Consider the following 16,075-nt stretch of genomic DNA (forward strand, 5'->3'; position numbering starts at 1 on the left):
CGAGAACACCGGGCAGCCAATAGGAGGCTCCGCTTAGATGATACAGATCGCTAATCGAAAGCTTCTGCCACCTTTGATCTCCCAGCACATGACCCCGGATCCTTCTAGAGGAAAACGGATAGAATCTAATAAATAAATTAAAAAAAAAAATATATGTTTTGTTCAAAGTCTATATGAATTGGTGGACAGATAGTATAGAGCACCGGAAAAGATCCAAAGGGCAAGAAAAGTACAAAACAAATAAAAAGGGGGGCCCCTGAGCACGCATAAGGAGTAGTGTATGGGGAGAACGGTTACTCAGTGACATTTTCCTTTAGTCGCTCCTGGGAATCGGGTGATCCAGTCCAGTTTAGGAGTTATTCTTGTAACAAGCTTCTGGCTACAATCATTCTCATGACCTCGTTGGTTCCTGTAGAAATGACAAAAATTATGATTTTACAGATCACGGGACTTCAAGAGAAATTGAGACACCCCCCCCCCCCCAATCCTGCACACGGCTTGGTGGGATTCCAGCTTTACGAGGCAATTAACACACAAACCCCCTTTTTTTTTTGTACCAGTTTCGGTGACACTCACCCTCCAGAATCTGGTGGACGCGGATATCCCGGACATACTGCTGGACCGCGTAGTCTTTCAAGTAGCCGTATCCTCCGTGCATCTGCAGCGACTGGTTGCACACCTAGACAGATAAAGTAAAGGGTTAAATACTTATTCGCTTAACGTGACGCATTATAGGGTTCGTTCCATTAGTTTCAACTACCCTTTATTACACCTTTTGAGCGTAAGCTCTGTGGGACAGGGCCCTTCTTTCCTATTGCACCCCCAATCAAAAGGTCTGTAGACTACTTTAATAAGAGCGTTTTATTGGGCCTCCCTGGGTGTTGCCCCGTAAAACATAAAAAGTGTTAAGTAAATATAATATATATTATATATAATATAGCGCCCAAATAAAAACATAATACACACCTTAAAGCACTCCTCGGTGGCGTGCAGCTTCGCCATCGCGCAGAGGGTAGCCGCGTCCTCTCGGCCGTCCTGTAAAGCTTGGGCCGCGTGCCGGACGATCAGCCGCGAGGTGACGAGACGAGTCGCCATTTCCGCCAATCCAAACTGCAGGTACTGCCAGAAGACAGAACTCCACGTTTAGGAGGTTTGCCCCCAAAAAACAGGTGGTCAGAAGGTAAGTAAAAGCCTGAGACCACGGAACCCCAGGCCGCAATCATTTTTATAAAAAAAACCAAGATTGTGGATTTCCACCTCATCTCTTACCCTCCTGAGATGTTGGGTTGGCCGGCAACTATCTTTTATTAGGGTGACTTATTAATAAAGGTCACTAATTACCTGATTATTGGCTAAAGGCTCCCCGAACTGCTTCCTTACAGCAAGGTGATCCCGAGCCAGTATTACGGCGGCATGAGCGGCACCCAGAGAGCAGGAGGCTGCAGAACAAGAAGGGCCATCATGTCAGAACTAAGGATCTTTCTAACACAGATCAAGCATGACTTAGAAGAAGTCGATTTACCGATATTGATCCTTCCTCCATTCAGGCCGCGCATGGCAATACCAAAACCTTGACCCTCCTCCCCGAGTCTGTTGGTCACCGGAACAGCACAATCTTCAAATATGACAGCTCTGGTTGGCTGAGAGTTCCACCCGACCTGGGAGTAAAGCATACATGCATGTCTTTTCTGTCTATAGGGTGTCGGTCGCCTATATCCAGATTACACTTTTGACTCCATTTAGGAGAAGGGTGGGATCTGCCCTCGTTAACCTCCATAACCGTGCCCATTAGTAGACGGCATGACGGTTTAGGTTGGGCAACTCAAACCTTTCGCCAAGAACTCCTTACTGCAAAACTCACCTTCTTCTCCTTCTTTCCAAAGCTGAGCCCAGGGGTCCCTTTTTCCACCACCAGACAGGAGATCCCCCGAGGTCCGCTGCCTCCTGTGCGACACATCACTACATACACATCCGTGTCACCCCCGCCGCTGATAAACGCCTGGAGAGGAGAATTCAGAGAGGTCGGCAAACAGAAGACACGCGCACCTGAACGCACGAAACATGGAGAAAGGACGCACCTTCGAGCCGTTGAGGATGTAACGGTCCCCGTCTCTCTTAGCAGAAGTCAACAGGGAGGCTGCATCACTTCCACTGCCTGGCGGGGATTAAATATCAACATATAGGACAAAGAGCTGACAATCTATCACACCTAGACGCTGGATGAGGGAGTAGGATGCCGCGTCAGGCTATAAAGGTGGCCCGAGAGACAGGTGGAGTTTACCAAGCATTTGAAAAAGTTTTCAAATACGTTTTGGAACTAGAATTGTTAAATTGTGACATATCCTTACATGTTGTTACATGGAGACGATTTATCCTGTGCTCCGGGGAAGATCTGGCCCGATACAGCCCACCCCAGCAAAGGGGTCCCTCCTGGTCACCCACCTGGTTCCGTCAGACAATACGATGCAAACTTTTCCATCGTACACAGGGAAGGACAGAACCTGTGCCTTTGTTCTTCGTTGCCAAATGTATCAATCATCCAAACACACATGCTGTGGGTAAAAAAGAGAAAGAACGTCGAGAAAATATCCAGAATCTACGAAAAGCTGAAATTCCGCTCTCTAATCTAGAATGAAGAGAGAACGCGCTCTTACTTGTGAATGCTCATGTACGCGGTGGTGCTCACACAGCCTGTAGACAGAGCCTCGAAAATGATAGAGGTGTCCAGGCGAGATAGACCGGCACCCCCAACGTCCGGCTGAGTGTAGATTCCCCCAAAACCCAGCTGCGCAGCCTTCCTCATTGTTTCAACGGGAAAGATTTCCTGCGGGAGGGTAAAAAAACAAAACAGAATCAATTAATGCAACCAAATCCATACAGTGCTAAATAAGAATTATTAATAATATTCACAATAAAATATCAACGAGTGAGCCGATCATTTTCCCTGATCGTATAGCTGTAATTATCCGGCCCACCTGGACGGCCCTTCTCACCTTTTCATCCCAGGCGGCCATGTGAGGAGCCATTTCCCGAGATGCAAAATCAAAAGCCACTTTCTGAAACTCCTTCTGCTCTTCATTGAGGCCGGCGGAGGCTGCAAACCGAAATGTCTACTAAATAAGACGCGTCAATAAAATAAATAAGCGATAAACCATCAGTCGTGGATCGGGGTATTAATAAATATGCCCTAATCTCAGGGTGAAGGGGCAGATTCTGAGGGTCACACAGTCCGGAGCCATCGACTTCCTATTCTCCCCGCTGGGATCATATATAGGATTCCCAACTGGTGCTTTTGCACCCTGTATGTTATGGTCAATTTCCCTGCTTGAATGCAGGTGACTCAATTGAGTAAATATTTCAATAATGACAAATCAAGGCTTCCATAACAACCAATACTAGGGCCATTTGGGTGACACATTTGGCAAGTCACTTCAATATTAATATTTTAAGAATCTCAGGGTCCGCTCATTAAGAAAGTTCCCAGTTATGGTTACATTAACTCTTTACTGCACTCACTGCTGGTTATAGGCCAGTAAAAAAAACAAACATATAATTTGACAGCTTTACTTCCAAATCACTGGAAATCAGTTAATTTTGATTTATATTCCATGTGCGGGATTTTAAAGAAAAGCAGGAGCCACACTTTTAAATGCATTCAAGTTAAGGCTGTCAATGAATTGACCTGTAATGTGATCACGTGACTACCCCCTTAACCAATATGGCTGCCTCCTGGCTTCATTAAAAGGTCCACTGTGCCAGACAAGGTAAAACGTGTATCAAATCTCCATGCCAACCGCCTGAGCATCCCGGCATTTCCCCAACGTAGGCCCTTACGGTCTATGCAGGAAGCGATTCCTCTTCTGGGAGCCGCTGAGCCCCGGGGGAGAAAGGTTTTCAAACGCCTGGATAAGGCAGCTCCCGCTCTCCAGCTCCCTGCCATGGTTGACAGTAGCGGTCCAAAGCATTATGGGAGATGTAGTTCTTTAGAGAGCGGTGTCGCTTCCGAATACTTATGATAGACTACAATTCCCATAAAGCAACGCGAACCGCTTTGGACGTCATTAGTGGGATTGAATATTAGAGATTGCTGATTGGCTGGAACTGGGGGTGCGTCTTAAAGGGCCCGGCTTAGTTAGATAACACTTTCTTTTAGGGCAGCTGCCCTTCCCACATAGGTAAAGGTGATGTATGTATATATTGTATATGTCCACTTATTATTACTAAGAGGCTGTAAACAAACAAAGGAAACTTGCATTTTATATATTTTATTCCTAATTATAAATAATTTAGGAAGTTCTCCAGTATGTGTTTGTAAAACAGGCCAGTAAATGCTCTTTGATAGGCCTGTAATAATTAATAATATTTTCTAATATTTTGAAAAAAAACCTACGTCTCAGACCCTACGTGTTCAGAGGAAGGGGGTCCAGGCCGCGGAGAGTAGGGTGGCCTTTGAGGGCCAAACTTAGTTGGGTTGTACGTCACACGCTGTGAAAGCATTTGTGCATTGGTCAGTTTAAGGTATTATTTAAAATGTGTCTGGATGTAAAAGTTTTGGTTACATTTGGTTACATTTTTTTTCAGCCAAGAAAGCTAACTTGAAATTCAATATGCGACGAGCAAAGAGGAAGCGAGGAGCTTCGCCTTCAGGTAACCAGTGGCATTAAAGGGAACATTAGCTATAGTTTAGTTTATGTCATCATTTGTTGATTAAATTTATGTTAACTAAATGAACCGGGTGTGGTTTGCAGATAGCTCTCCAACTCTCAAACTCTCAGCCAGCCCGCCCCCCCCCCAGCAAGTTAGAGACCAGAGTAGTGAGAGATGTAATTAAACTGCTATTGATCTACATTTTGGTCTCAAATGGACATGATTAAGGGGCGAGCGGGATATGAAAAGATGAAAGATGCTACTTTTGGTCCTTTTATCAACACATGAGGCGTCACCATTTATTCTGTTGGGATTTGCGCTAAAACTTTTCTTCTATCCCTTTATGTGCAGATTCCAAGGAATTAGCCGGCGGTTTGCGAGAGGAGAAAACGGTAAAGAAGAACCTCAAAGGCGACAAGAAGAAAACGGGGCTCGGTAAGAGTACCGCGGCCCATCCCGAGGAATTCACCTGTTGGTTAATGAAGTCTGAGCCCGAAACCAGAATGGAGAAAGGGGTAGATATGAAGGTAGGAGACCAGAGATACCTGATATACACCCCACTGTTCAAAAGGTTGGGGTCGCTTAGGAATTTCCTTGTGTTTGAAAGAAATCAAATTTTGCCCATTAAAATAACATGAAATGGATCAGAAATCCAGCGCAGATGGGGTTAATGTTGTAAATGACTATTGTAGCTAGAAAAGGCTGATTTTGTATGGAATCTCTTCATAGGCGTACAGAGGCCCTTTATCACTCCCATCACTCCTGTGTTCCAACGGCCCTTTATCACTCCCATCACTCCTGTGTCCCAACGGCCCTTTATCACTCCCATCACTCCTGTGTCCCAACGGCCCTTTATCACTCCCATCACTCCTGTGTCCCAACTGCTCTTTATCACTCCCATCACTCCTGTGTTCCAACGGCCCTTTATCACTCCCATCACTCCTGTGTTCCAATGACCCTTTATCACTCCCATCACTCCTGGTTTCCAATGTGAGGATGAATGAGGAATAATGTACAAGAAATGATTCTGAAGGTCGTTTTATTTTCTCTTTAGTTTGGAATACAGGATTTAAAGGTCCAGCCCAATCAGACCGCCTGCTGGGATGGGGTCCGGAATTACCAGGTAAGCCTTTAGGGGTAATTCTAGGGGTTTTAAGCCAGAGTTTTGTTTAGCATGCTGCTCATCCTCAGGTTTTACACGCAAAGTCCTTGTTGATTTTTGCCCAATATTTCAGAAATTCAGCTATAAAAGATCAAAATCAGAAACGGTGCAAAGCCACAAAATGATTGAAAGATTTTAGTTATAAAGAGAGACTAAAAAAGTAGAATTTTTTTTATATGCTAGAAAAACAGCATCATAGACGGGATATTATAACGCTGCATGAATATGTGCGGGGCCGATATAACGAGCTCTCCGGCGACCCGTTCGTTAACAGAAACGTACGAAGAGCAAGACGGGAAGAGTAGAGATTTCATACGCAGCAAAGGAAGGGATTCCTTACAGGGAGGGCAGTAAAGGTACAGAATCCACTGCCGAGAGAGGGGGGGTACTAAAAAGGGTAAAAGCAGAACATACAGGGGTACAACTAACAAAATAAACATTAGTATTTTAGGGCTTCAATTGGAAGCAGGAAGGATCGGTAGAAGGGGGGACTTGGCAGACTTCGGTCTCTTTTTAGCCTAAATTGTTACAGCAGATTGTCTTTGACCGATGACCCCGTGCTTTTGGCCCCCATTAGGCACGGAACTTCATGAAAGCCATGAAAATCGGCCAGCTTGCGTTTTTCTATCACAGTAACTGCAAGGAGCCCGGCATCGCTGGTATCGTCAAGGTGAGGCAATTCTATGATGTCATCAACCACGAGTCTTTCGAAATGTGTCAGAACACGCGACCAATTAAATGGAACCGTTATGCGCAGAGCACAATATATTTCACAACATATTTACAGGAATCCGACACGTATGATGTGTATTTGATCCATAGATTGTGATGTCGGATATTAAATGCATAGGTCGAAAGTCTTTTTTTTTTTTTCTTCTTTTTTCTATGAATTAGATACTTTATGAATTAGGTGCAAGTAAAGTGACCCCCAACCAATCCATGGATGATTATTTTATTATATTATTTAACGCGTGTTTTCTTTGTACAGATTGTAAAGGAAGCCTATGCAGATCACACCCAATTTGATCCAAAAAATCCACATTATGATTCTTCCAGCAGCCCAGAAAACCCAAGGTGGTTCATGGTAAGTATGTGGTGAGAGGCTCAAGGATTTAAAACCCCCGGGAGAGACCCATGCTCCCTGTATGCACTCATGCCAACCCTTATCTGAGTTCTGGGGGGGTTCATATCTGCCCCCCTGGGGTTACTTTTCTTTTGTACAGTAAGATTTCGATGTCCCAGGGGTGGGTAAGGTAGTCACCGCATGACCTCTGGACCCCGCTGCATGTAACAGGGAGTCATCCGAAGCTTCTAGAGGTTGGGACTTTTTATCGTTCGGCAGGTGGATGTGCAGTTTGAACGGATGCTGAAACGTTACGTTCCCCTGGCGGAGCTGAAGCAGATTCACCAGAAACACAAGACCTCGGGGGGTCCGTTGCAGAACGTGGCTCTCTTCACCAGGGCCAGGCTGTCTGTGCAGCCCCTGACACAAGGTGAGTCTCCGGAGCCTAATAATGTATTAGACTCTTTCAAAGGAGAGGACCATAATCTAAAACTAGAGAATCAGAGGTGGAATGTAAGGAAGTTTAACTTTACTGAGAGTGTAGTCGTTAAGTCGAACAGCCTCCCAGCAGAAGTGGTAGAGGGTAATACAGTGAGGGTATTAAACATGCATGGGATAGACATACGGCTCCTGAATCTAAGACGAGACCAACGACTGATTAAGGTTTGAGTCTTTACAGCAGGAGAAACAGGCAACTAGACGGGGGCCGGATGGGGCCGATCTGCCGGCAGGTTCTATGAATAAGGAGCAGCCCCGGTAAATAGTTGAGTATTTCTAGGAGTAAGATATTTCCTACAGGGTGTTAATGTGATTTTTCTTTAGGAAATTAGTAATTAAAGTAATTTATTTTATTATGTTTTGTGTTATAAATTGTAATTTTGCTCATTTTGAACAGAGGAATTTGATTTTGTCGTAAGCCTAGAAGATGAAGATTTAACCTGACGGCAAACGGCGACGGTTTATTAACGTAGAAGATGCTGCGATTGGTTTTTATCCGTTAGAGGTCCTGCGGTCTCCGTAACGTTGCTATTCTGTCCTCTGTCTAAAAAAAGGCGAGCAGAGGGCTCTGTACATCTTTTTCTAAATAAGCAAAATATATATTTCAATAAAATTGTGATTTTTTTTGCTGCCGTATCGTGTATGTATAGATGCGACCAAAAACCTCATTTATCCTGCTTGGTGCCACAAAGCATCGGCTATCAGCGCTCTTTTCCACTATAAATAATAAGGTATCAAAACAATTTTGCAGCGATACCGTTTAATGCCCCTGATACCCTACCATAGAATGCACGTTACAGTACTTTCCACGCATGTCAATGGGGTCTGAACAGGCCCCGGGGGCCACGGTTGAACAAGCCCAATTTTAATGGGGGTGAGTATACGGCATGCAGGGATATGTGTTCAGACGAATTTACCTCCTGCGTGGCTAAACGGTCCCTGTAATGATATACATTTAATATATAAATTAGACTACGGTTCAAAAGTTTGGGGTCACTGAGCTGTTTTCATGGAAAACTAGGAAATCTTGGGCTGTAACAATTACAAAAAGGGTTTTCCAACCATCAGCTAGCCTTTTAAACTTAAACAATGTGTGGCTGGAACACGGGAGTGATGGGAGTGGTAAAGGGCCATTGGAACACGGGAGTGATGGGAGTGATAAAGGGCCTCTGTACGCCTATGAAGAGATTCCATTAAAAATCAGCCATTTCCAGCTACAATAGTCATTTACAACATTAACCCTGTCTGTGCTGGATTTCTTCTCCATTTTATGTTATTTTAATGGCCAAAACCGGCTTTTCTTTAAAAATAAGGACATTTGTATGTGACCCCAAACTTTTTGATGGTAGTGTAAATGAGTGTTGAGTCTGGAAAGCTAAGAAGCCGGGTCGGACGGAGGAGAGGAAAGTTCCAGTTGACAGGCGGCACCCATAGGCGGGGATCCTGGATGGAAAAAAACCCCATAAAAGTCTATATGATTATAAATGTAAATATTATGGAGTACACAAGGTTTCACCGTATCTGGAACTGGTTTACTAAATGGTGCTAAAACACACAACACAACAGTGTTCCTGAATTCTGGGATCTGACATTAAAATCGTGAACAAAATCTGAAAAACATTTATTATTATCTGGTTTGGTTTTTTTTAGACGACGTGCTTTAATTTACTGGTGATTTGTTTTTTTAATAAAAATGTAGTTCCTAAATTCTATATAATTGTGGGGAAAAAAAGCGTCACCGTCAAAAAAAAATACATAAAAAAAAAATCACAACGTGGTCTGAGGCAGGTTTTTGTTTAATCCGAGACTAATAAAACTGATGCAAAGGAGACATTTAAAACACAATGAAATTAACGACACACAAAAAAAACCCACTGCAATTGATGGAATTATCTGAACGGAATCGCGCCGGAAAGAGATCTATCGCCTTTTTTCGGCCGCTTTGTAAAACAGAACACAGGCACCGAGAATCCCTGCTCCAAAGAGCTTACAATCTGAAATTGGTATGTGAGGCACAACCAAGTTTTTAAAAAGTGCAGTCTCTCTCGCAAACGAAGACGTCAATTATAACCTCTTAAATAATCTGGTTTTAACCTAAAAATGCTTATATTTTGTATGGAGTTTAAATACAATGAAACACATTATAGGCGAAGATGTCGCTTGTTAACCCCTTCACGACAAAGCCCGTGACATGTACGGGGTTCACAATGCATCGTCATTAATGGGTTAATACCACGAATTGTATGGTTAACGAAGCATTGGTTCTACCACCTTTCACGAGACGGCAATTTACATACAAGCTTTTCCATGTAAAAAAAAAAAAACACATTAAGAGAAAATCAAGTCTGCATGTATGCGAAAGATGAGAAATTGGCTTATTTCTACATTTATTACCCCAGACATGTTATTTATTTATTTTTATAGCATATGCGGCTGTTTTTAGGATAGAATGCTCTAGTCACGGAACGCCGAATATCCTCAGCATTCTAAGATCACGTTCCCAAATCCTACGTTAACACTTCAATACACAAAATAAATGTATGGCGTTTCGGGGTAAAAATAAGCAATATATGTGTTTTAGGAACCCACCGACTTTGAGTATCTTGGGAGCAGTCGCCTGTTTTTGGCATTTCCAAAATAATGATTTTAAATGAACCCTCTGTTTGCTTAAAGCTTATTGGCTGTGGCATGTTTTTGTAGGGTGGGGGATGGGGGGGGTAACTTCAGGACAGGTATTTAATTGAAATGCTGGTTTGCCATCGACTGCCACGGTTGTGTTGCCAAGTTTCGCTCTAAATTTGTTTCTGTCTGGAATGACAGGTTTTCATTAAAACTTTGTGCAGGATTCTGCAGCAAAAACACATCGAGCTTCTCAGCGTGCAATTTTATGATATAATACATCGGGTAAAAACAGCTAAAAAGCCCAAACACACTTAATATCCAGCAGCATCAGAATAATCCAGAGCGCGACGGAGCGGGGGGTCCTGCACCGACGAAGCCGCCGGTTACAATAATCATTGGAAAATACGGAACACAAGTGATATATATATATATATATATATATATATATAAGCACTATGAATAGCACAATGAGTAATTAACCTCTTCTGTGCCAGGGTTATTTAGCATCTTGTTGCTCACTCTGCTGGCACAGAAAGGGTTACGCCCCGATACTGGGCAGAAATAGCAAGTACTGCGCGGCTAGGTTTTTCTAATAGGGCTCCGCTAGCTCCTATCACTCCCAGCCAGGGCTTTTTTTTAACCACTGGAGGTGCTAACTGGCCTCAAATTGCGTTTAAGGGCCACCAGCAAAAGGGGCCCATGGCCCCCCGCCTGTAAATATATATATAATTTTATCATAGCTGGTAAAATGAACGTATAATGTTACCGAGGTACCAGTATGAATTCATCGAGAGGCAAACATTTCGATATTTGAGGCAGGACGCCCACTTTTAATGTTCCGGGTAACAGAAGTGCGCGTTCCCAAGGGGTAAGGAAGTCATGCTACGGATCATTAACTCCTTATTATGTATTTTTTCAAGTGAAAGTACGTATTTCCGTTAGTACCTAACCCCTGTAAGACTGGGGACAGATATAAAATAAGGATTTTAACCCCTTAAGGACAATGGGTTGTCCTTCAACCCATTAAAAACAATGCATTGTGAGCCTGTACGGGGTTTGTCATTAAAGGGGTTAAATAAAGTATCTGTTAACGGGAATGACCGGAACCTAAGCATGGCATGCGAGGCGATGCTGCCCCCAGTGGTTGGAACGGCATCCTACAAGTTATAGGCGCTTGGAATGCAAACAGGTGGGTGCTTTACTGGCACGGAGATGTTAATTAGAAGGATATATCGGCACCTACTCCTAAAAAAACAAAGGGGGGCGCCAAAAATGAAAACCTTCACTTGTAAGGCTGATTCCAGCTGATTTCTCCAAACCCCCCCTTCCAATCTTGGTGACAAATGAAGAGATGGGATTAATGCGATAAAACATAAAACACATTAATTTAAAAAAAGGGTTTAAAGGGCCAATAGAATTCTCATCTCCCCAAAAATTTCACCAAACGTCAAAACACGGCCAGAAGACACGGGGTTTGACCTGGTTGGTTGGTTGGGCTGGAATCATCTCCCGGCAAACACTGACCCACTGAGTGTCCGTGCCGTTGGGTGGTAGCACGAGGTGGTGAAGAGTTTGGGGTCGGATAGGTACAGTCACTGTATACTCAGCCAGCGGCAGCCCGGGGGAGGCGGTAAGACGCGGCGTCACTCGTTCTCCGGGTCCCCCGCGGTGGCTCCACTGTGCAGCGCTCTGCACTCCGGGTGACTCGTCCCCTCGAACCGCTGAGATGCGATAGCGGCCTGGTGAGACATACTCTTCCTTACAATGTCTCCTTTACGCCATAACACCACCTCCTGTAGGGAGAGGGGGAATTGATAATTATTCGCTATTTATCTTTAAAAAAAAAAAACCCGCCTGTACCCCGTATCATACAAATCATATCAAAATTTTATTGTTTACATAAAATATATCCTTCCTCAGAGGTGTGTTACCCTCCGACCCCCTGCTTGTACATCCAGCGTCTCGCTCGGTTAAGACCCCATTTCTCTTCTCACCTGCTGTTTGAAATAACGCCGCTCCTCCTCGTCAATCAGCACCAGGTTGAGGTAATAGCGAACGCTGAATTTCTTATTGATGTCCCTCATGGTCGGCGTGAGCTCGTACCCAGCAAGGAAAAGCCGAATTGGGATGGATTCCCCTGAAAGAAAGAAAATAAATCATTTTGTTTCATTTTTAGCTTTAATTACCTGCCAGAAAAGAAGCATTCAGCTTCTACATCAACCTCCTTAAAAGCAAAAGAAGGCGATTGGGCGCAGGTATTTTTTTTTATTATAAAAAAAACTTAAAAATGTAAATATTAAGTATTTTTCTTAGGCCGTGCTTTTCATTTCTTGTTCGTTTTAAGGGACCCGCAGGAGTGTTTATTCCCTCGAGATACTTTGTATCCGCGCCAACCATCCCCCAGGGCAGAAGCGGGGATAGCGGTGCAGGCAGGGGCCGGAATCCCGCTACTGACCTCTTACGGGGGCGCCGTCCATGATTTCGTACTTGGCGATTGTGTCGTTTTCGTGGTACACGTTTGGCCCCGTGCCCGTCGTCTCTCGCTTGATGATATCGATCTCCATGTGTTTGATTTTGATCCGTACGAGGAGGAAGTAGATTTTCCCCACAATGACATCTTTGAGGTGGTACCTACGGCAGAAGAAGCCACCAGCGGCGGTGAGACGAGGGGCACAACGAGAGTGAATGTTACAACCACTAATATCCAGCACCAGTCCAAGTCATATCCCAGTATACACCGGCCGCTAATATCCAGCACCAGTCCAAGTCATATCCCAGTATACACCGGCCGCTAATATCCAGCACCAGTCCAAGTCATATCCCAGTATACACCGGCCGCTAATATCCAGCACCAGTCCAAGTCATATCCCAGTATACACCGGCCGCTAATATCCAGCACCAGTCCAAGTCATATCCCAGTATACACCGGCCGCTAATATCCAGCACCAGTCCAAGTCATATCCCAGTATACACCGGCCGCTAATATCCAGCACCAGTCCAAGTCATATCCCAGTATACACCGGCCGCTAATATCTTTATTTAGATTTGTAAACGGATAGGTAGGGGTTGGAGTCCATATAGAATAAGTTTACGGAGCAAACGTGTGACACGGAGAGCATTCTGGGAGTTCAGCCTTCTCTAATACTTGCATGAGTTAAATCATTAAGGAAAGAAACACAAACCGGTCAGAGTCCACAAACATATGTACAAGAAAGTAAGCGTGAAGAGATACAGATCCTTTGTGTTACGCAAACATACATTAACTTACATTGAAACTTACGTAAAGTGGTGGTGACGGCCTCCAGTCATACATACACATATATATATATATATATATATATATATATATATATATATACACACACACATACATACACACAAGCAGACACACACTACTGTTCAAAAGTCTGGTGTCAATTGCTCTTTTCTCTATAAAATGCAGGGATTTAGAGCCATTTATTATTATTAAATAACCTTGTATCGCAGTCAGCGAGAGAGTCTGAATTCTACAGACCAACAGAATAACCAGGGAAGTGAATAAAGATAACTACTGGCGGTCGTCATTGCGACCGACAGGCCGGATGCCCCCGTCATACCTACTTGGACTTGTTGTATTCAAACTCAATGTGCAGACAGTCCTCGATCCCCACTTCCATCTTGATGGAAGAGTTAAGCTCGGGGTACGTGCTGAGTGTGTGCACCACGATGTCCATCTCTTTCACCACATCGTTCAGACGCCGGCTGAGGGTGGCGCGTAGAAAATACCTGCGCAACAGGCAAAGCGGACATTTAAACCACAGCGGCATTTAAATGCGCAAAGCAGTATACAGACGGGTGAGAGGATAGAAATATACCGTATTCTCCCGATTATAGATTCATTCATATATATATATATATATATAATAGGTAATATATAACAGATTATATATATATATATATATATATATACACACACACACACATACATATAATAGATAATATATATATATATAATAGATAATATATATATATATAATAGATAATATATAAAACAATATAGATTCATATATGTATATAATAGATATTATATAACAGATAATATAGATTATAGATTCATTTATATATATATATATATATATATATATATACACACATACATATAATAGATAATGTATATATATATAATAATAGATAATATATAATAAGCACGTTGTGACGCCGTGGAGTATGATGGCGCCATACACATCAATAAACATCAAGAAGCAGAATGCAACGCATGAAAGGCTGGTTTTATACAGACGCATCAGCATATAACTCTGTTTCTTATACGCAGATGCCGGGGGCCAGGGGCCGCGTACCGTAGCTTCACGTTCTGACCGGTGTACGATTCGTACGGCTTCTCCACGTGGGTGAATTCAAAGTCGAAGCTCTGCGATTGGGAGATCTCTCCGGGCCGAGCCAAGTCCTTCACTAACGACACAAACTCGTGGTGATTCCCACGGTCGTAGTAGAGCTCTGAAACAGCAACCAGGCGGTTTGGGTATTATTGATCATTTATCGATAACGGGACTTTGCAGAGTACAGACATAAATATTAAATTTATAGCCACTCTATGGGGCCACAGACCAGGGCTACTGCAAGATAGGGACCGAGGCCACGTTATGGGGCCACAGACCCGGGCTACTGCAAAATAGGGACGGAGGCCACAGACCCGGCTACTGCAAGATAGCGTGGCCGCCTTCCCTATGGGGCCACAAACGCGAGTGCAGAAAATAATATAATTCCGTGACGTGTTAAAGGGCCGGGCTATCGCTCCACTGCCCGGCTAACGATCCTATTAACGATCTCTTTCATCTTCGTTAATTAAAGTCATCTTTATTGCAGAAATAATCACTAGGGATAATCTTCATGTAAATGGCGCAGGACTAAAAGGGCAAGTCTTGTTGAACAGGTGATGTTAAACTGTAACCATGGTAACTGAGCAAATCAGATTAAACATCAATTGTTTTTATATACAATACATTCTTTATGTTTAGGCGAAAATTGTCCCAAATACAGGGATGCCGAACACTAATTGGCCAAAGAGCAGCGGGATAAAGACCTTAACGGGACCCCCGGCAGGCAGCCAATCACACAGCTAGCAGCAGACACCTGTCCCACTAAGGTACCGCCTACTAGTAATGTGAAAAGTGCATAAAATAACCCCCCCCACAAAAAAAAAAGCATTGTTGGCACCAAGTATGAAAAGTGGCCTTATCACCATAGCAACGTACGAGACATTGTATGCTCTAATGGTGCTAATCAGGTCATTCCATCACTCGCTACAGCGGTCAATTAACTCCTTTTTTAACATTTATACAAAAGCCCTATGAAACTCGGAACCTGCAGGCAGATCGGCCCCATCCGGCCCCCGTCCAGTCGCCCGTTTCTCCTGCTGTAAAGACTCAAACCTTAATCAGTCGTTGGTCTCGTTTAGATTCAGGAGCCGTATGTCTATCCCATGCATGTTTAATACCCTCTCTGTATTACCCACCACGACCTCTGCTGGGAGGCTGGTTTTTTTTTTTTTTTACATTACATTGGAGATTCTTATTAAGGCGGTTGTTACAAATACAGCTTACAGACTGTCACCCCAACTCCTGCCCCCCCAGCCTACAGACTGTCACCCCAACTCATGCCCCCCCAACCTACAGAATGTCATCCCAACTCCTGCTCTGCAGCCTACAGACTGTCATCCCCCAACCCATGCCCCTCCCCAGCCTACAGACTGTCACCCTTAAATCCTGCCCCCAGCTGATGCTGAATTTTACCCCAGCCCTACTTCTCACCGATCTGACCGATGAACTCGATCTTGAGGCCCTGGTGCTCCAGCCTCTTGCCCGGGTTCCTGAGGGTGACGGTCACCCGGCCGGACACGGTCTCCCCGTCATAGAACAGATAGTACTTGTCCTTCTTGCCGTCCTCGCTCTTGTGCTCCACCCGGCGGCGGCTCTCCCCGTCCGTCAGCGCGATGTCCAGCTCCGCAGCTGGCCCAAAACCGAAGAAGCTCATAGTGGCGCCGCGGGGGAGGATGCGGAGGAGGGCAAAGCGGGGCCTGGAGAGCC

At 44.2% G+C, this 16,075-nt stretch overlaps 3 protein-coding genes across 4 annotated transcripts; 1 reads left to right on the forward strand and 2 right to left on the reverse strand.

The window, feature by feature from the left end:
* Positions 1–356: 356 nt before the first annotated feature.
* Positions 357–3,940, reverse strand: LOC149286920 (isobutyryl-CoA dehydrogenase, mitochondrial-like). 2 transcript variants are annotated; one of them, XM_089493765.1, is made up of 11 exons: positions 3,835–3,940; positions 2,994–3,094; positions 2,655–2,824; positions 2,443–2,552; positions 2,079–2,155; positions 1,862–1,999; positions 1,523–1,658; positions 1,342–1,439; positions 967–1,119; positions 577–679; positions 357–409 (listed from the first exon to the last, which is right to left on the reverse strand). In XM_089493765.1, exons 1-11 carry the CDS (start codon positions 3,938–3,940, stop codon positions 357–359), a joined length of 1,245 nt encoding a protein of 414 aa, XP_089349891.1. The 2 variants fall into 2 exon arrangements, with proteins under 2 accessions (XP_089349891.1, XP_089349892.1); XM_089493766.1 differs by lacking the exons at positions 2,655–2,824; positions 3,835–3,940 and having other exon boundaries at positions 2,994–3,079.
* Positions 3,941–4,607: 667 nt separating this feature from the next.
* On the forward strand, positions 4,608–7,814 carry LOC149286921 (thymocyte nuclear protein 1-like). Its single transcript, XM_089493702.1, has 7 exons — positions 4,608–4,647; positions 4,999–5,174; positions 5,702–5,770; positions 6,387–6,479; positions 6,798–6,893; positions 7,152–7,302; positions 7,768–7,814. Exons 1-7 carry the CDS (start codon positions 4,608–4,610, stop codon positions 7,812–7,814), a joined length of 672 nt encoding a protein of 223 aa, XP_089349828.1.
* A 3,821-nt stretch (positions 7,815–11,635) lies between these two features.
* Positions 11,636–16,022, reverse strand: LOC149286922 (vacuolar protein sorting-associated protein 26B). The gene is made up of 6 exons (XM_089493760.1): positions 15,800–16,022; positions 14,330–14,486; positions 13,593–13,757; positions 12,448–12,623; positions 11,987–12,129; positions 11,636–11,785 (listed from the first exon to the last, which is right to left on the reverse strand). Exons 1-6 carry the CDS (start codon positions 16,020–16,022, stop codon positions 11,636–11,638), a joined length of 1,014 nt encoding a protein of 337 aa, XP_089349886.1.
* Positions 16,023–16,075: the final 53 nt, after the last annotated feature.

This window comes from Sceloporus occidentalis, unplaced genomic scaffold, assembly GCF_023333645.1.
Source record: "Sceloporus occidentalis isolate IW3139 unplaced genomic scaffold, rSceOcc1.0.p SCAF_66, whole genome shotgun sequence".
Lineage (NCBI taxonomy): Eukaryota > Metazoa > Chordata > Lepidosauria > Squamata > Phrynosomatidae > Sceloporus > Sceloporus occidentalis.